At 35.9% G+C, this 20696-nt stretch overlaps 1 protein-coding gene across 17 annotated transcripts in view; it reads right to left on the bottom strand.

Annotated features, from left to right (window-relative positions):
* Positions 1-20696, bottom strand: part of DOCK9 (dedicator of cytokinesis 9) — a 124485-nt gene that overhangs the window by 18167 nt on the left and 85622 nt on the right. For 5 of the 17 annotated variants that reach the window (XM_065057501.1, XM_065057518.1, XM_021290566.2 and 2 more), the window contains exons 34-43: positions 19713-19846; positions 16402-16516; positions 15599-15665; positions 13437-13484; positions 10914-10957; positions 7568-7683; positions 3320-3457; positions 2821-3003; positions 2074-2187; positions 1720-1935 (exon numbers count right to left, since the gene is read on the bottom strand). In XM_065057501.1, the coding sequence (XP_064913573.1) occupies positions 1720-1935; positions 2074-2187; positions 2821-3003; positions 3320-3457; positions 7568-7683; positions 10914-10957; positions 13437-13484; positions 15599-15665; positions 16402-16516; positions 19713-19846 (1175 nt within the window). Of the gene's footprint in view, positions 1-1719; positions 1936-2073; positions 2188-2820; positions 3004-3319; positions 3458-7567; positions 7684-10913; positions 10958-11468; positions 11606-13436; positions 13485-15598; positions 15666-16401; positions 16517-18897; positions 19072-19712; positions 19847-20696 lie in introns of all 17 variants that reach the window. The other 12 variants (XM_065057439.1, XM_021290559.2, XM_065057434.1 and 9 more) reach the window with 5 other exon arrangements.

Here is a 20696-nt window from a genome sequence, read left to right on the forward strand (position 1 = left end):
AAAAATCTTACAATTATAATGGAACTGCTACAAATAAGGTATACAAGAGCTCTCCCCTGAGATAATTTCTTTGGTTTTTGTTTTTGCTGCTTTGCAGGAGATGTCCTATAACTAGTGTAAGACTTCTCCACCTCATGTATGTCAAACAATAACTATGCAAGAGCATCCAGTTTTCACCCAAGCACGGACAGCAGGACAGAACAAGAGTGACAATGGATCACAGATTGCAAGGTAAGAATGCCATGATATATTAAAAACCAGGAAAATCTCTTTTAGGGGTGTATTTTAAGTGTTATGTGAAACTAAAGAGCTATTAATTATTCTACTCAACATTTGATCATTCTTCTGCTAAGCTGTTCTGTCTGCCTTTTGGCTCCAGATCAAGAAAAAATGTAGGGAAAAAATGGCAACAGATCATATGAAAGTAGCAAAAGAAAAAGAGGAGAGATCTGACCTATGAATGGAATTTGAAGGAATTTGGTTGCTATAGTCTGGAAAACAGAAGAAAAAGAAGAGGGACATAGTAGCCTTCAAATATTTGAAATGTTTTATGAAGTTGACACTGATCATTTTTCTCCACAGAAAGAACAGAAAAAAAGATTCAAGATTCTTCTTTTACTAAAAAGGTTTAGGCTTACAGCAAACTGTTATTCTAACCGTAAGTCCAAGTTCAACAGTTAACAGGTGGAGGCTGCAGAATGTCAGGACACTGGAGTTGAAGGAAAAAAGCGTATCTGTCAGAAATTCTCTCTAAGTCATACTTAGTGTGGTGTTTGGCTTGGTGATTTACAAACGTTCTCATCTAGCCATATAGTCAAAGACTGTTTTTAAACAAAAAATGAAAAACAGAACTGAAAAGGACTAAACCAGCTTGTTTTTTCAGAGAGCAGATGATGTTTCCTTCAAAATACAAGCTAAAAACAGAGTATTGTATATGCCTTCTGCGTTGCTACCATATAGAAAAAAAATTCTAGTACTAAGGTATAAGAAAGACAGCAGCTGTTGTTTCTTGGAGATAGTTACTTGCTGACATGATGCTAAGTTTAACAGACATATTTATGAAATTCAGTGATGTGATAAACGTGATTTACTTTCAAATGAAACAAACTTTCAGAAAGAGACAAAATTCAAAACTGTGTATGCTGATAAAATACTTGCATCAAGACATCTCAAAATCCCCCCTCCCAACTCTCCCTTTTGCTAGAATTAACTATTTTAAGAGCATGGCGAAATCATATAGCTTTCTTTTTTCCGACAAAAAAATGGCAATTTGTCAATTTTAAGAACATTGGGAGTTTTTTTAGTAAGTAGTCTGGAATTGAATCAAGCTAATTCTCTAACGGCAACTGGAGAGGAATTTAAGGAGTGGTGCTACGAGTTTTAGCAACTGATAACAAAAATATTTCAAAGTAGCAGGTCTGTGTCTTACATGGCTTGCATTAAGCATTCCTGGCTTAGTAGCATGTCAACTACTGTAGTTAAACATATACCTTACATAAGTAATCAGAAGTCATTTTTAAATGTACTTGGGTAGGAGAAAAAACCCCAAACTTATCAGTCCTTCAAACTGATCTACTAACAATCCAAATTTTACTAAAAATGCTTACCATATTACACACTAACAATTCATAGCACATTCAGTTTCAAGAAAGATAAGCTTAAGCTTATTACAAAGCCAAAATATAGTCTGTTTTGTTTTGTTTTGTTTCTTTCTCTTACCTCAGAAAGATCTCCATTTTTAACATGGATCCTTGCCATGCTGTCTAACCACGTCTTCCTTAGTTCAGGTGTACTAGCATAAGACTTTGCCAAACTGTACTGAAGGTCTACAAGCATTTCGGGATCATTCTCATGCTCCTTCATCTGAGCCGTAGCCATCAGTACGGTACGAATCCGTTTTGTTAAATCCTTAACATCAGAAGGGAATGTAGTGTGCTAAAGCATGGAGAAGTCAGGTTAATGACTAGCTTTTTCTATTTTTTTGCAAAATAGAAGTTGAAACGTAAATGCAAAAGACACTATGAAGGAGTTTTCAAGCATCTTTTGTACCATATGGAAAGAATAAAAACAGACCTTTATAATTCTGTCGTTGTTGGCACAATTATTGATGATGGAAAGAGACTGCTGAAATCTAGTTCCTCCAATTCCAACAACATCAGCAATTAACTGGCTTACTGAAATAATAACCTTGACAGAAACAAATGTCTTGTTAGTGCATATTTAATGAAATACTCTTGAGATGTACCTATGAAGCAATTACAAAGGAAGTTTTGTTCTTTTTAATTGAAAGATTATTTCCGTAATTGAAATTATATTTGATTTTTTTTTTCAAAATTACCTGTAAAATAACACTGGGAAGAAAAAGCAAGCTCATGCACATGGAATGCAGAAGCATCCTCTGGTCTCAAGATAATTGCTAGGTGAACTAGCCAGAAGCCATAAATGTAGTAAACTATTGTTCCTGACTTTCTATGTATTTGTTTTATTTTAGTCTTTTAGGTGCTTGTGCTGCATTCAGATGCAACAGGGTATGCTGTTTAACAAGCAAAATAACATCTACAAACCAGAACATTTGCTACTCACACATACGAATTATTCCCTATAAAACACAAGGCCATTAAATTGTATTTCCCACTACTGAACACACTTTTATTGCCATCTTCTGACTTTTAGAATAGTACCAGCCTTGCTTGAATAAAAAATTACTTTTATGTCTTTATCTGATAGGGCTTTACACACTGATATGCAATTGTACATCTACAAATACAGGCAATCCAATATCTAAACAACACGAAAAATAGAAAAATAAAGTACACTAACTTGCAGATGCGTCCTAACAAAAGACTTCTTCCCTGTGTAATCAAAATTATTTCTCATTAAGAAGTACAGTAACTGTGAAGCTTCAGTACGAATTGAACTCAATTTGGAATTACAATACTTCAGAATTTCATAGCATAGTGCAGAACACATATCAGCTCTACCTTCATAAAAGGTAGAAGGAAACTGAGGAAAAAGCAGAAAAGAAGTTATTAATTAAAATTAGCTTCAGTTCTTGATAAAATAAGCATGTCAAGAAAAAACAAGAATATATTAATATTCCCAAACTGTAGGAAAAAAAAAAAAGACAGTTGTAGTAGTTCACAACACAAACCAATTTTTACAGCAATTCAAAGGACAATTATTCCACAGTGTTGGGATCAGGTCAATCCTTATTCACCAACTTTAATTTGGGAGTTTCGTTCTTAAATTTTTACATAGTATATTGTTAACTATAAAACTGGATAAGTGCTTGAAGATTAATTACTTTAAAACTTCTTACCTTAAAAATAAGAGCCCTTAAAGCAATGAAGACATTTTTCAATGATGTTTCAGACTGATTCTTTTGAAGGAAGCAGAGGTATACATCAAATACTTTCTTCATCAGTGGATTATGCCCATGATCAGTCAGTAGTTGATTCTTTAAATTGACAATGAGAATTTAGAAGTTTTATACAGTGATACGTTTATAGTCTTCTAAGAACATACACAGATCATTCAAAAGCAGGAAATGAAAGAAAAAAATCTGCATAGTATTACCAAGATGTTTCATAATACAAACATATCTGAATTTTAATTTGATATTTCTAACAATTCATCAGTCTTTCTTATAAATAAAGTCTTGGCTTCTGAATACTTATAGAACATGACTGTTTTTAAACAGCTGTTAGTTAACTCAATTGCTATTAACAGCTGAGAGGCAAACTCAAACTATCAACACACTTTGGTTACAACTGGCTTTAGAAGCTTGGACACTAATTTTCTTATAGGAGTACCTCTACTACAATGCTCTCAGACTCTCCTCAAACCAACCCCCCAACCACTCACCATCTTTCATTACTATCCTAGAACTAAAACTGAAAGGGTTCATAAGGATGAAGATGTCAGTTTTCAGAGTTTTACCTGCACCAATATTGCAAAGCTCATTCTAAGGCATGCAACACACAGGGTTTGATTTCTGTATCACCAACAGCTGCCTTCCCTTCAAACTTCTTTTAAAAACCTGGTCTTCTTCAATTCCTATAGCACAGGTACTGGCCGTGCATCTGCTTTTAACAGTTCATATTGCTGCTGTTTTGCCCTGGGGACCTGTTTTCTCCCTTTGTTCCCTGAGCATATGCATGAGGTTCCTACAGGACTTGGACAAAACAAGGTCTCTCCTCTTCCAAAACACTAAAAGAGATTAATCAATTCAGGGGCTGCTCGATCCAGTCCAGGATGTCCAGAACTGAGAGGATCATGTAAGTACTGCTCCCTCTGACTCCACTGGTCCTCCAACACCATCTACAACTCCCCTTGGCACATTCCACTTTTCCTTGTCATTACTACCAAATGGCATGCTGTAAGGCAGCTCCATTACTATCTCAAGTAAGTTTTAAGGCAATATTAACTATTAACTCAAATAATCTAAATAAACTTTTTCTTTTTTTTTTTTTTTTTTTTTTTTTTTTTTTTTTTCAGAAAGCTGTTTGAGGCCCAGTATAGTCCTGGGCTCTTGTAGCATGCCTCAAGCTCTCTCAAACATGGAAGAGATGTCTAACTGCAGAGATCTATTCATGGAGATACAGAAGAATTTCTTCAGCCTAAAGAATTTCAGCATAGCCCTAGGCATTTTGGATGTTCCTCAGTATTACAAATTGAAGGGAAATGGTGGAGTCAGCATCCCTGGAGGTGTTTAAAAGATGTTTAGATGATACTCTTAGGGACATGGTTTAGTGCTAGAGTTGGGTTATGGTTGGACTTGATGATCTCAAGGGTCTCTTCCAACCAAAAAGATTCTATGATTCCATTAAAAGCCATTCTGATAACGTGACTTGCAGAACACTAACTGCCATGCAGTGAAGCCACAGGTGGGTTATTTTAGAGGATGCTAGACATAAATGGTTGAATATAAGCCAGCCTATTTGGTCACAAGAAAAAGTTTTAACTCTTGGAACAGTATACACATCTCTGTAGATGACCCAAACCTAAACACCTAACTGTAAGTTCTAAAGGACTGTAAGGCTTACTACTTCCAGATTTGTAGCAAAATAAAGAAATGTCGTTTTACAAACCCCTATCATTATGAGGAAATTCATATAACACCCTTTCTTCAGATGTCCCAACATCAGACGTAGGAAGTTCACTAGAACCCCCTAGAGTAGTAGGAATTCACACAGGATCAGTTAAAATTCCACCAAGAAGCAGATATAACTTGAGATTTCCCTGCTGGAATAGATAAGGGAGATCTTGAACCCCACCAGTGAGAGATGATCTTGAGGAAAAAAAAAAAAAATTGTTTGGCCTTCTATATAACATTCCCAAAAGAAGCAGATTGATATTACTAATCTAGTGGCCTTTTGTAATGGGGTGACCACATCAGTAGACAAGCTATGGATATCATCTATCTGGACTTCAGTAAGGTCTCCGATATGGTCCCCCACAGCATTCTTGCCACTAAATTGGAAACATATGGGCTTGGACTGTCAGAAGGATAAGGAATTAGCTGGATGGCTGCATCTAAATATTAACACTCAACGGCTCAAAGTGGAAACCGGTGATGAGTGGTGCCCCTCAAGCGTCTGTACTGGGAGCAGTATTATTTAGTACTTTCACCAGTGACATGGACAGTGGGATCAAAGTGCACCCTCAGCAAGTATGCTGATGACACCAAGCTGAGTGATGCACTTGATTTGGCTGTAGCACGCAATCCAGAGGGGCCTTCAGTGGCTTGAGAAGTGAACCTTCAGAAAGCTCAACAAGGCAAAGTGCAAGATCCTGCACATGGGTAAGGGCAATCTGTAGTATCAGTACAGGCTGAGGGATGAAGGGATTGAGAGCAGCCCTGATAAGAAGGACTTGGAGGTACTGGTGGATGAAAGATTGGACATGAGCTGGCAATGTGCACTTGCAGCCCAGAAGGCCAGTTGTATCCCGGGCTGCATCAAAAGTAACATGGCCAGCAGGTCAAGGGAGGTGATTCTGCCCTTCTGCTCCACTCTGGAGAGACACCACCTGGTGTAATGCATCCAGCTCTCAGGTCCCTAGTACATGAAAGACACAGACATATTAGAGCAGGTCCACAGGAGAGTTACAAAAACGGTCAGAGGGATTGAACACCTCTCCTGTGAAGAGAGTTGAGGTTGTTTAGCCAGGAGAAGTGGAGGCTCCAAACTGATCTTATTGTGGCCTTTCAGTATATAAAGGTGGTTTACAAGAAAGGGAGAGAGACTTTTTACCAAGGCCTGTAGTGACAGAACAAGGGACAGCAGTTTTAAGTTGAAAGAGGCTAGATTTAGACTGGACATAAGGAGAAATTTTTTTTTTTTTTTTTTTTTTTTTTTTTTATGAGGGTGGGGAGACACTGGCACAGGTTGCCCAGAGAAGCTGTGGATGGCCCAACCCTGCAGACATTCAAGGTCAGGTTGGACAGGGCTCTGAGCAACCTGGTCTAGAGAAAGATGCCCCTGGTCATGGCAGGGTAGTTGGACTGGATGATCTTTCAAGGTCTCTTCCAACCCACACCACCCTATGATTCTATGATTTTATGTATTTTAGTGCAGTTGATAGAATAGAAGCTCCTGATTGTCCTAGCTGTTTTGTTTGGATCTTGTAGACTACCCTAATATACTCTTACCTACTTTCTCAACATATGACATACAGATAACCTTGAAGCACTGTCATTCCAAGTGTGATGGGCAGCTGATAACTATAAGATTAGTATTCATTCTTCTTTAAATCTTTAAAACTAGGTATCTTCATTTTAAATTCTGTCATGAAGTCTGCAGACAGAACAGGTTCTAAACTCTATCTAATTAAATTAGTAATGAAATGAATCTCATTATAAGCTCATGTTTTCATAAGTAGATTAAGGTAAGACACTAAATATGAATCTTCAAGCAAGGATTTGGATACAAAGAGGTCCACTGCTCTAATTAGGGGAGAAACAAGCTAGAGCTATTAATACTATCCTTCTGTTTTATAGCTTCACCTTTGATGTTTGGAAAAGCTCAGAAAAAACAGACAGGAAGGGTATGCAAGTAGGTACTCTATAAAAATATTCCACAGGAGAGCTACAGTAACCAATACAACTAAAATTAAATCTTCTTAGTGGACAATTGAAATAAATTTACAGAAAAGAAACACACACAAATTAGTTAATTAATGAGGGACTTAATATGAGAAGAAGGCAAGTTCAATATACAAGTCTGATAGTGTTCGATTATGAATTACGGTTTTGCTGTACAATAGATCTTTCACCCCACATGTAGCCACTAAAGCTTCTAGAAATATTTTTAGGAAGATTGAATGAGGAAGGAGCTTTTCCCATTGATTACTGCTGATCAGTAAGGAATCTCTGTGAAATGTGTAACTGAACCCAAAGCAACTTGCTGCAACAGGTTATCAGCTTTTACACAACACTATTATTAAATACAATGCTACATATGCAATGCTACATTACTAGACTATAACATACAATTTAAAATATAGATTTATTTTTTTTTTCTGAAATATAATGATTGGAGATGTTAACACCAAGTAAAAAACAAACCTTAAAAGCCATTGTGAATAATGACAGAGTATCCAGAATTGTAAGGCAAACTTCAGTGGCAATGTTTGCTTCAAGTAAAGACTGGTGAAGAACATCTGCATCTGAATGGCCATAGCCTACAGAAATTTCAAATGAAGTATAAGTGCTGGATATACCCATTTAAATGTTCCTTATTTCCAAAAGTCTTGCTGTACTAGGAAATGATTAAGAAGTAAAAAGCCTGACAATAGTTAGTGTTCAATGCAGAAAATTAATTCATATGCATTTAAATATTTTTCAGATATGTGCATATAATTATTCTAACATAATTTGCACAAGATCATAAAATATACTAAGTAGAAATGTCAACAATAGAAGCATTAAACAGCAGTTAAAACAATAAATCCCTCATGTTTAATACATGCATGTATAAATACATGCATGTATTTATACCCTTGTATGCACATAAATGTACACAGTTATATATATACACACAGATATATATTCTTAAATTAAGCATCACAGTAGGATGGAGTTACAGCTAAAAATATGTATTGGTAATTTAGCGATGTTATAATGATGTCAAAGTCAATCATAAGTTAAGCATTATAAATATACAAAACACTAAGAGCTGAAGGAATACAATCATGTACTTACATTCAGCTGAAGTAATTAGTTCTGCACTGTAGCAATACCATGCAATAATATTTAATAAATATTTAATAAATATAGCTTCTAGCTCCATATTGTATTTAAAGAATTTTACTAACATATCCTGCTTCAGCACTGGGTATGTATTGCTTATGTTCCCTAACGTTGATCTTTAAGAACCAGACTGACAAACATGCTCCGGTTGCTCTATAAAAATTTGCTCTGGATCTTGTTTATGAGTTAGATTTACAGTCAACTTAGCATCACTAAATCAATGACAATGACAAACTTGTTGAGACCAAGAAAAGAACAGAAGAAATGACATATTCCTTTACAATGACACCTGGCCACTTCTTTCTGTACCTTCTTGCTTCTCTGGCTGAACTACACATACACACCTGTAACCGCCAGTTTCTCTGGATTTATACATTCTTCCTGTTAGGAAGTATACATCTCTTTCCTATCGTCTTTTGCACTCTCTCTGCCTTCACCTTTTCCTCCTCCCATGTATTTTCTTTGTGGTTTCAATCCACTTACATCCTTTATCTCTTTAATGATGGAAAGGAACAACTGGCATTTGGAAGCAAGTTTCAGTACAACAGCCATTTGCCAAATATTTTTCTTTCAGTAAGAGTGTTCTTTTCCATAAAGAAATTCAAAGAAAAAAAATCCTTTTTCATAGCAATAGCCTCTGGGTGACCAGAAAAACTTAAGTTAGCCTGTGATTTCAGTAATGATGATACCAAGAGATGAGTGTTTTGATAAATGCATAGAGGAGAAGACAAATATTCTTTAAAGAAATTACTTGTTTGCTATTCCAGATAAAAAGAAATAAGGAAAGTTTATAATAAATACTAAGTAAAAACTGTAGTCAATGGACAGAATTCCAAACAGTTCAAATTTTGTTCTTCACATAAATAATTTAGAGCAACAAATAAATAGGTCACTGATTTACCACTCTACACTATTACTAGAGAAAGAAGTTCTGGGCAGGAACTTAAAGGAACACTGAATTCGTTTGAGTTAAAAGGCCGGTTTAGCAGTGCTTTCTCCATATACATGCTAAAAACTATCCTTCTTTCATTTTGCTGTTATTTTAGGGAAGCTAATACTGTATTCTTCACGTATAACTAACATATTGGATTCTGTTCTTCACATGTAACTTAAGAAGAAACTATGGTACTGCAGTTACCACATGTAAAATGGACACCTGCACCCACATATTCACGCTACTGCAGAGTAACTGGATTTAAACCCACCTAAGAATACTGCAAATGGGAAAATTTCTAATGATTACAAGGTTGACTATGTTAATATACTGCTGTTACAGATCAGAGTATCTATCCTGTATTTCAGTATGTTTGCATATCACAACTCTGAGTGTCCTCTTCTCTTCCAGCCCCAAATTAAGCGCAAAACTACACTGAAATTCCTCAGAGATGTGGAATTTCACTTATGCCATTACTTCAGTTCTATTCCTTGCTTAAATCATTAGAAAGGGAGAAAATAATTTTATAATTTACATATATAGACAACTATCTTGCCAAAGAAACACAATTTTAAAAACAAGTAAAGCGACTCCACCAGATATATCCTTCCTGTATGTATCCCACATGTATCCCATACAGGATACTTACAAGATTTATTCAGATTTTGAAAATAACTTCGGAAACACAATACAGGCAGACTGACAACTAAACGACAGTAGAAGTTAGACAGCAAGACCAAAGATATAAAAAGCAATTTCGCATTTGGCATAGCTTTTACAGCAACATATTTTCACTTTGTAAAACCTTGGTCAATACAAGGTGGAATATCCTGATATTCAATAAACGTCCAACGTTAAGAAAAACTATCATCACTTCACACACAGTTATCTGAATGAGACACCTTCCTTCATAATATTCTTCAGATGGAAAAGAACGGAAAGTTTCTTTTTACATAAGCATGCATTTATTAAAATCTTTCAGCTCACTGTCTCCTAAAAATCTGTAAACTTTGCCAAGTTCTGAAAGTATGAAATCTCATTGCACAGGGCCCAGAAACAGCTGTGTAATGTATTTTCCAGAGACTTGGGTTTTTTTTAAATTAATTTTTATCTACAAAGTATTTTACCTTTGTGAATGTGTAGTCACATTGTGTAAAAGATCTCTTTTGTTTATCAAAAAACATCTAGAAATTATGATACAACAGTAGCAGACTGATTATAAGAAAAAAGCAATTTACAGGGATATAGAGTTTTCTGATATTTTTAAAATCAAAGAATTGCATTTCTTATATTTAAGCAGGCATAAGAATGCGTTTATAAACAGAGAGCTCTGGTGGGATTTTTTTTTTCCACTAGACTATGTAGTAAGTCTTGTGCAATTAGCCTAATGTTTGCTTTATATTACAGATAATGAGCTAAAAGATTTTAAGAGACAGTTAGATGTGCTTTGGAAAATAACAGGATGAACACAGTGAACAGACAGTTAACTCTAATAATTGCTTTACTGCACACAATTCTTTTCAGTACCAGTGTTGCATTTTACTGGATTAGTCAACCACTTTCATTGTTTTTGAAGCTGAAAATCGAAAAAAATGGTGCTTCAGAATACTTTACATATAGTATATTTGCAATTTAAGAGCAGCATGTTTAAAAAGATAGGCCACAAGCAGATTTAGTTTTCAATACAGCAGACTTATACAAGCTGACTTCAACCTGATTAAATCTTACCATTGTCTACAGAAATTCCAAGAATACTTGATATCTTTCTCACACTGAAAACAGAAAAATCACTTCATTATTGGACGCTTTTTCACTTCCAGACAAACCAAATCATGGGCTTCACAATCTCTGCAGAAATTCTAAGAAACTTATTTCTCATTTAGGGATGTCAAAACATGGAGATGTGGTCGGAGCGCATATTTTAACTTTTAGATTAATCATTTATAAGACCAAGTGGGGAAAAAAAAATGAAGCTTAATAAAGCAAATAGAAAGAAACAAGTACATTTTGTAACCACCTCCAGCACAAAGTTGAAGTGCATATACCTTAAAAAAAAGAGACAAATTTAAAATATGCTGTAATTAGCCATGCTCCATGTTATGGCATCAGCCTGCATTGATTGTTCTACCATAAAGCAGGGAACAGACCACCGACTGATTCCAGCTATTGCTTTGACCTAGAACAATAAAAGTCATTGAAAGGCACTGGTGTGGCTCTGGGACCTGTCTCTGGTGTCGTGGTACTGGTTGAGGATGATGAATGTTAACATGTCATGAGACTTACTGTGGTTAAAAGTGAGAGAGTTATCCAGGCTGCTCAGCTGCTGCAATCTGGCATGCATCATTCCTGTTCTGTTACGGGAAACAGGCAATGTCTGAGATTTTCGATCATGAACTATGGATCCCAACCCCTCCTGGTTCCTGCAAGATGAGTGAAATGGGATAGAAGCAAAAGTTAGACATGTCAAACTGCAGCAAGACAAGGAAGTGTTAGTTAAGCACAAGAAGTTTTACAGAAAGAACTGGAATGCAACCTATTTACTGTTTTGTTTATAAAACAAAAATAGGTAGCATAAAAAAAAGCATCACAGCAAACTCTTGAAATCTCGAGGCATGAAAGCAAAAGCACAAAAGCAGTCGCTCATGAAGCGCTAAATTTACTTCAGGGCTTTTGAAAACATAAATATTTGAAAACAAAAGCATTCTGAAAATATTCAGAACCCAAAACCAAATCCTCTATTTTGATCGGCAAAATTTTAGGAAAAAAGTTAGGACACACAGCGGTAAAATTAGAAAGCAGACATGCAACAGGAGAGCAGGAATTAACTGAGGTATTATCAGGTACATCTTACCCAAGCAGGAAGGGAGAAGAGCCATATACTTTGTTAAATTTGCAGCAATCAAGTGAAGAAAACAGAAAAGTGATCTGTGTTAGCAATCAGTACAGGCTAACCTCCTATCGTGTACCACCACCAGAGCTGATGAGACATGAAAACCAGTGCGCTTGAATTACAGAATCCCCGCTCCCTTTCATTCTCTGTCGGTTGTTTATTTTAAAAGTGTATTGATTGCGATATACTTCAGTGCAATGACAACATAGAAGACTAGAAAGCTGCATCGACTTGGAAAATTCAGTATATCTGCAGAACACCAGATGATTTCTATGACTTAATGTTTTTAGCCTTAATGTGCAGTACACTGACTAGGTGATCAGTAATCAAAACCAAGTGTGGTAGTCTTCCCTATAAACCAGTCAAATTAGTCTGAAGAAGTTTTACAAAAAGCTTGAAATTACGGACTCCTGTAAATCCAGAGTTCAAAGTCCATTTAAACACAAATTTTACAATCAAAACCTTAAGAAAGTCAGACTTATTTTGGCCTTTGAATTTTTTTTTAGCATGTGTGAACAGAGATGAGATTCTTTTTCTGAAAAATCTCCAAGGAGACAGTCAAGTTTGTTGTTTGTAGAAAGAGATTCACCAGCCATTAAGTCTAAATTAAAACCAAAAAAGCTAACATTTTAGTTAGAATGCTCTATCACCCAAAGTCTGCAACAACTTTCTCACTGAGTTCAAGAGGGCCAGTATTTCAACCCCACAAGTTTAATTACAACAGTATTTCCATGTCAACCACAGTATAAGGCCTAAACAAGCTGCTATATTTTAGTCTATTAAAAAATTACTTCACGTTAAAAAACACATTAATGCAATGATATTCAAATAATTTAATACATCTTTCTGACTCCCACATATTTTCTCCTAAATAGCTTTTCATAGGAACGTACAGGTATCTAATGGTACGTCAGACTTCAAATTGAAGAACAGCAGTGTTGGATGTGTTCACTACTCACCTTTAAGTAAAAACACTATACATAAATTTCTAAAACATTTCAACGGACATAGTTTTATGGCCAAGTGAATAAAAAAAAAACAAATAATAAAATTTCTTCCCCAAAGACACTATTTCAAGGAAAAAAATACGCTGTAAAATATAGTATTTAAGGGTCAGATTTTAAAGTAATTGACAATAAACACAACACAACATACACAGACATCATTCTTAAACAGATACCAGACTTTCAGACAGGACACAGATTTGTTAATACACCAACCAGTTACTTAGTTCAAACTGTTAGGTATCATTTCACAATAACACTTCTACTCATGCAATTTATTTCTAATAGAGATTCAAGGCATATTATACACATTATTCTTAGTGAACAAGACAGTGAAAGTTAAATTCCACACAGTACCTGGCTATGTATCGTTTCCCCATGTACTGGAACTGATGTAAGCATACTCTGTAGAGAACACATAAGTTAGAGAAGTAACGCTTAAAACAATCTCTTCCAGATTTATGTAGTTTGAAATGTTCACTATTATTTCTGTTCAGCTTTAAACTCTTACCCATATAAGGATTCAAAATAAGGGCAATACATTTGGTTTTTTTCCCTTGGCCTAAACTCTCTTGGTTCCAAGTTGATGTTCTTGTTTGTTTGGTTTTGAGGTCTCCAGATTCCAGGGTAACAGAGTTTCTGACGGAACTATTTTCTGCTTTTACAATATAGGAAGTTACACTATAGGAAAGACGATAAAGGCAAATCCCCCCAAAAGAATTTTTCATTAAAAAAAAAAAAAATCCATACTTCAATATGTTCTTATATTTTAAAGAATCATAACACTATGGGTTCAGATCAGCAAGAAAGTTGAAAGTATAACCTAATTTGCCAGGTGCTTCTGTTTGTCTTCACAACTGTTGAGTACACTATGCTGATGACTAACAAACTGAAAGTCACACTTTGAAATCAAGAAAAATGGTGTGAATGGAGGCTGTAATAATGATTTTATGTGACTCTTTTCCCACTGTAAGTAATTATCCTGATAATTCAGAAGACTTAATGCAACCCTTCCCCTTGTCCTTCAGGTAAGAACATTCTAAAAGTTTTTAAAAATAAAAAACCCAACTGAAAGTCAGTTCTCAGGCTCCCTCTTCATTGTGCCAGTTGTGAAGAAGGGAGATCACCGGCAAATAGTCCCTTCAACTCAGCTCCATTTTGTACTCAGACCGTAAATAGGTCAGTTGTCTCCAAACTGCGGAATCAGAATGGTGTTTGCCTCCCTCAGACTTGTCACTGTATTTGCAAACTAACCTCAATTCCCCTTTCTGATGTCTTCTTGTCTTTCTTAGATTTTAAGTTTAACAGAAGAATGTTCTTTGCATGGCAAGTGTCTACCTACCAGAAACACCGGCTTACAGAGGTAATCAGAACCTAACGTAATGACCTGTATTAATAAAAATCATCATCAAAAAGAACTTCACTTGCATTGGCAAAATACTTCTAGAATTGGAAGGCAGACTTTTATGAGCCATGCTCATGTTCTAGTTTGAGGAACTGTGATATGAACCACTGCATTAACAAGATGGAAACTTTATTCTGTGTTCCATATACTGCCATTGTGATGGAACTCTTCTTTGATAATTAGTAATTGCAATTACTGATTTGATCACAAACCAATCCTATCCAGCCCTTAAATAAGAAATACCTAATAGCAAAATACTGCTCATCACTGATTCTGTATAGTTCACACCTCAGGCTTCAGCGCTTACTAAGAAGGCTCATTTTCTTGTTCAGTTTTGTCTCTGGTACAATCAATATCATGCCAGATGTATTCAAATGATGAGTTGAAAGACTATCTACAATATAGTCTTTAAAAAAAGACCATGAGTAGCATATTCCATAACACAATTAACAACTGATATTGCATTGATTGAGCCTCTGCTACAGAAATAAAGGAAAGCAGTCCAGTGAAACAGCAAGGAAGCAGAAAGTCTTCTGTGGCACAACACTTCACACAAACAGCACCTTCTTCACTTTTTGTTAACGTTATCTGTCAGTTCTCATGAACAAACTCACTAAATGTGCACAGGGGTGCAGTGCACCCATTAATAAATACTGGATTCATCCTATATCTTTTCCCTTACAGAAAGGCAGGAGACAAAATAGGAATGCTAGGGGGATGGTTCATATACAGCCCTTTGTTCCTGGAGTCATGCAATTCAATCAATTTTGATATGCAACCATATAATTTCAGCAGTTTATGTTACAAGGTGCTTTTCAATGCAGACAGGTAACAAGATGGTTCCTCTTCCATAAGCACAGCAATATTCTGAGCACTATTTGCTGTTTAGGAACTCCTGAGAGATCACTTCTGTGTAGCTTTAAATCCAGAAACTATCACAGAACTGGACAGAGATGCAACTGTGCAGCGCAAGTTAAGGACTTCTAAACAGACCAAGATTGTATTATTTTTTTCAAACAAATAAAAACATATAAATACACTTAAATCCACACTCATGTTTTTTAACAGCATAGCAAAACGTATGATATTACGACAAGTTCAACGAAAATCTTACTCTGTAATCGTGAAAAAGTCCATGAGTTCAGATTTTGTAGCCTTGTTCCAATATGTAAACAATGCATCTAGGAAAATGAAAAATATTAGAAACAAGATAAAGGCAGCAAACACAAAAATATTAAGTGGAAGAGTTAACATCAGCAGTTCTTAGCTTTCAAGCAATGGGGATTCAGAGAATCTAAAAATGGCTTTTGAGGTACAGACAACTACTACTATTTCAAGTTTTCCTTGAAGCTAACGATACAAATGTACATACCAATTCTCCAAATGAGTTGCTACAATATGCTTTCAATTAATCTATACAATTAATCTCATACAATTACATATTTTAAACAATAATAATTGTGTAGCCAGTATTGACTAGTATTCTAAAACTATAAGACTTCAGAACACTTTGGACTGTTAGTCCTATAACCCTGTTTCTTTATAAACTGGTCTCAACAGTTTTAAAATTTAAATTTATGCTTTCTTATTTTTTAATTTACAATGCATTACACTGGGTAGTTTTTCAGCACAGGTTTCAGATTTTCTTTATTTGCACAGATTTCTTACAAAGCTTATAGTAACATAGCCAAGACCTGGTCTCTTTTGCCAAAAATGTTCAAAATTAGCTAAAGAATTCAAAATTATTACAAAGATGTGTGGCAAATTATATTTGACTCCTGTACTTCTCCAAAAGAACTGAGACAAAAAGTGTACCTACACCTAAAATACTCTGCTGATTTTGAAAAGGTATTAAAATCACAGGCATAAATCCAACACGTGATTTCAAATTTATGAAAAATAGCTGGAATTCCCTACCTTCTGACATACTTCTTAAAATATGAAGGAAACACATGAGCAGACTTTTGATCTCCGCTTGGTCAAGTTTGTCATATCGAACAACTGAACTTCCTAAAGTGCTGCTCTGTTGGTTCTGAAAAGAAAACAGACATCACTTTAAGAACTCTTCAGCCAAAACACAAGAAACTAAAATGTTTTAACTTGTCTTATTAATTCCTGCAACAGAAAAGGGATCACAGAACAGAGACAAAAATGTTTCATGTAGAGACATGTCACTAAAACACACATTACACACATGAAGTATACCAAATTAAGCCTCTTTACCTTTTTTACTTTTATTTCCTTCTTTGTATGATCACCCCCCCCCCCATGGTGAAGTAAAGTTACCTAGCAGTGATTATTAATCAAGTTAATTATGCATAGATAGCCCACTATGTAGAAATCAGGCATGGCCCTTCTGCTTAGATGAAGTACTTTAAAAATAAATGCTACTGTTAAGTGATGCATATATACTCCTTTGCTCTTGAAGACACTTTATGCTGAACTGTAAACAGACCTACCTCTGCAATATTCTTTGCATTTAAAGATGTAAGAAAGCAAGGAAACATACATGAATGGCAGTACTATGCATTGCGGAAGATGAATTACTGATCAGTGACTTGCCCTTGCCAGAAAAACAAAACAGAAAAACCCAAGCCAAACCCACCAAACAAAACCCAGACCCAATGTTTCTCCCTGCTTATTTGTTTATACAATTCCTACACTCGTGGGAAGTTACTGAGCAATGCTCAGTGCTTATGTCTTTCCATAAAGAAAAACAAAAAAAACAGACTGTAACTGATTTTTCAAAATGTGTACCACAATAAAAGGAAAAAAAACCCTGAACTTTAGGCAAAGATTTATCTGTAAAGAATAACTTCCACACAATCAAATGTTACAAAATCCTCAGTCTGAGGATAAATTTTGCTCTTTGTAGTGCCTAATTCTCTCTTCCAATATGAGGCCAGTTATGTGAATAGAAAATGAACCAGACATTCAGCATGTTTTTTGTTAAGTCAACAGTCTGGTACAATTGATCTGTGCAGCTCCCTGGTTTCTACAAGGAAGTCGGAGCACCTTGACTCCATGACCTTTTTAAAAACACATAACAGGTTTGGAAGAAATCTGTCACATTGAAATTAGAAAAAAAAATAAAAATGAAAACATAAGACACGTAAAAAAGCACTGGGTTTCACAAACAAAGCAAGAAATGTCATTACCTCAAGGGTAGAATAACCCTCCCTTTCCAGGAACACTCCTCACTGAAAGCAGGAGACAATGCTAATTCGAGAGAGAACATTTCACAGCACACACATCCATTGACTGCTGAGCCCTTTAACGCATTCCGTGTAAAAGGAAAGAATTACTGTCGTAAAACAATCTGTGTAAAGATGTCCTACACCAGCCATTGAATGGATGTGCAGTGAAACTGAATGTGAAACTATGATTAACACTGGCCAGAATTTACTGTAACTTAAGAGGAGATGAACACCTATAAACGCCTGATTACTGCAGATTCTAAAGACCCCACAAACTGTTTTATCTTTGAAATGTCACCAGTGAACAAGGATGTACTACTGTGCAGCTTTATGGATACGGAAGTAGCACAGGCAAATAATGGGTGGCTAAGCAGAAACACAGAGTTTCCTAGACTTTGTGGTACTGTCCAGGGCACTACATAATATTACCTCTAAAATAGCTGAACAGGTAAATGGATAAAACTAGGACTACAGCTACTCAGAAGCTTAATTTAAAATAATGTCAGTAACCTATAAATTATGCACATGTTAAAATAGAAACTGATATACTTCCAGTTGATTCTGATTCCACAAATACAGTTCTATGGGTTATTCTGAAAAAAAATTTAGAACAAAAACTTGGCTCTTCAGTAATGATATCAAGCAACGAGCAAAAATTGGAAGATAACGTGCACTGAAAAACAGATCTACTAAAAAGTTTGTAAAGCAACAAATGGAAGCCAGAATTAAGTATTATTCAGGGAAAATATTAACAGCATGCAAAACACAAATCCTGTATTACCTAAATTGGCAGACCAGAGCAGAATTTTCAAAGGATACTGACTCCTTTGAAAACCCTTTCAGTTGGTAAGAACACTACACATTAGTAATTAACAACGTGACAACTAAGTAGTAGATGACAGCATTGCCATTTAGCAACAGTGTACGCACAAAATATTTATTTATTTACTTGGTCAATGTCAAAGAAGACTTTTTAGTTCTATTTATATTAAAGACCCTAAAGACCCAAATTGCATTGATATTTAAGCTGATTGGATTTTTATGCTTAAATTAAATCATGTACATGAACTATTTCAGGTTTGGCATTTAATGGCATTTTACATGGTTACATCGCACATATTTGCCTTGAGATTCAACTGTTGCAAAGAAGCGGCAAAACTACTGATCACACATTTCACTCAGAAGCTTAACTAAACCAAGCACAAAAACCAAGTACTTCTTGTAACTGAAGAGAGAAAGCAGCATGCAAAATTTTCTCTGGCAAAGCTGGAACTGTCAGAAGTGAAAAATCCATAGTAACACGGTTTTTCTTGGCAGGGTGAGAATTTTCTTCTTCTTCTCCATTAGGGCGCATAGCATGAGCAGAGTGCCTTCTGAGAAGCTTCTCTCTCTGCCACACGAAGGCATGTCAGAGTCAAGGGGAAAAAGTTAACATGTCGTGACTTGCACAACAAGATGGAAGAAAATGAAACGTGATCAGTATCAACACAAGCTCTAGAAAGACACAACTGAATACCTCATAGCTACTGCAGCCAGAGCGCCTAATTTGTAATAGTTTTAAAATGTTTTAGAAAAGTCAAACTAGTATGAAAGAAATCACCTAGAGAAAGCACAGCAACTCTTTTTTTCAACGTTTTAAAAATGCTACATATCTTGTGTACAGAACAGGATGGAGTGAAGGTCTCCACAAAATCAAAGCAGCTGTCCTAACTAGAATTCAGTTCTCTCAGGCGAAACTCAATACACTTCATCTAGTGCCTTTCTCTAGCAAAGGAAACAACTGCTTGCTTATGTCTCTACATTGAAAATCTGCTTGTATTTTCTGCAAAACAGTTTAATAAATACAACAGAAAAAGGGTTCATCTGACAACTATTTTGCAAAAGAAACACTTATGTAAAACATTGCTCTACAGTTACTACAGAAAGCCCATTTCCCAACAGAGATTAGTTCCCATAGGAGTTAACTTCTCTATGAGAATTAAGATGAAATTTTAGGCATACACACTTTGTGTTTGTTTGTTTGGTTTTTACCTTGTCAAGAGAATTGCTCTTGTCACTGTGTCTTTCTGGGAGACTGTTTCCAGAGTCTGTACTTATAAGAGAGCCTCTTGAGTCAGCGTTCCTCACGCAATTAATATTTGGAGTTGATGTGGTGTATGGGGAAGCTAAAAAAACCACAAAACAATACAACAATCTCAAATGATACATACACACCATAGTTTAGTCAGACTTTTATAGCCATCATATATGTATATATGTTTAAGAAAGCAAATTATTAATTCAGTTTGGTTACTTTTAATGAAGACAAACTTATTCTAGAGTTTCAGCAACATATACATACACAGACTTATGTACAACTACATAGACACACGTATTTAAAAACATATGTAGCAATACATGATACATGCACACTTATATGAAGAAGCACTTTTTTTTTTTAATTGACTAGTAAGTGACACAACTAATTACAGCAGACAACAACAGAAAAACAACAGACAGGAGTGTGCCCACAGGTGCACACAAGCAGCACTCTGCTTGGAGGTGGTCTCTAACACAGAATCACAGTATCATAGAAAAGTTTGGGTTGGAAAGGACTTCCAAAGACCATCTATCTAGTACAACACCCCTGCAATGAGCAGGGACATCTGCAACTAGATCAGGTTGCTCAGAGCCCTGTCCAGCCTGGACCTGAATGTCTCCAGGAATGGGGCATCTGCCACCTCTCTGGGCAACCTGGGCCAGTGTTTCACCAACCTCAGTGTAAAAAATTTCTTCCTTGTGTTTAGCCTGAATCTCCCCTCCTTTAGTTTAAAACCATTACCTCTTGTCCTCTTGTAACACGCCCTTCTAAAACGTCTGTCCCCATATTTCTTACAGACCCCTTTTAAGTACTGAAAGGCTGCAATAAGGTCTCCCCAGAGCTTCTCCAGGCTGAACAACCCCAACTCTCTCAGCCTGTCCTCACAGCAGAGCTGTTCCAGCCCTCTGGTCATTTCTGTGGCCTCCTCTGGCCCC

The sequence above is a fragment of the Columba livia genome, chromosome 1 (genome assembly GCF_036013475.1).
Source record: "Columba livia isolate bColLiv1 breed racing homer chromosome 1, bColLiv1.pat.W.v2, whole genome shotgun sequence".
In the NCBI taxonomy this organism is placed as follows: domain Eukaryota; kingdom Metazoa; phylum Chordata; class Aves; order Columbiformes; family Columbidae; genus Columba; species Columba livia.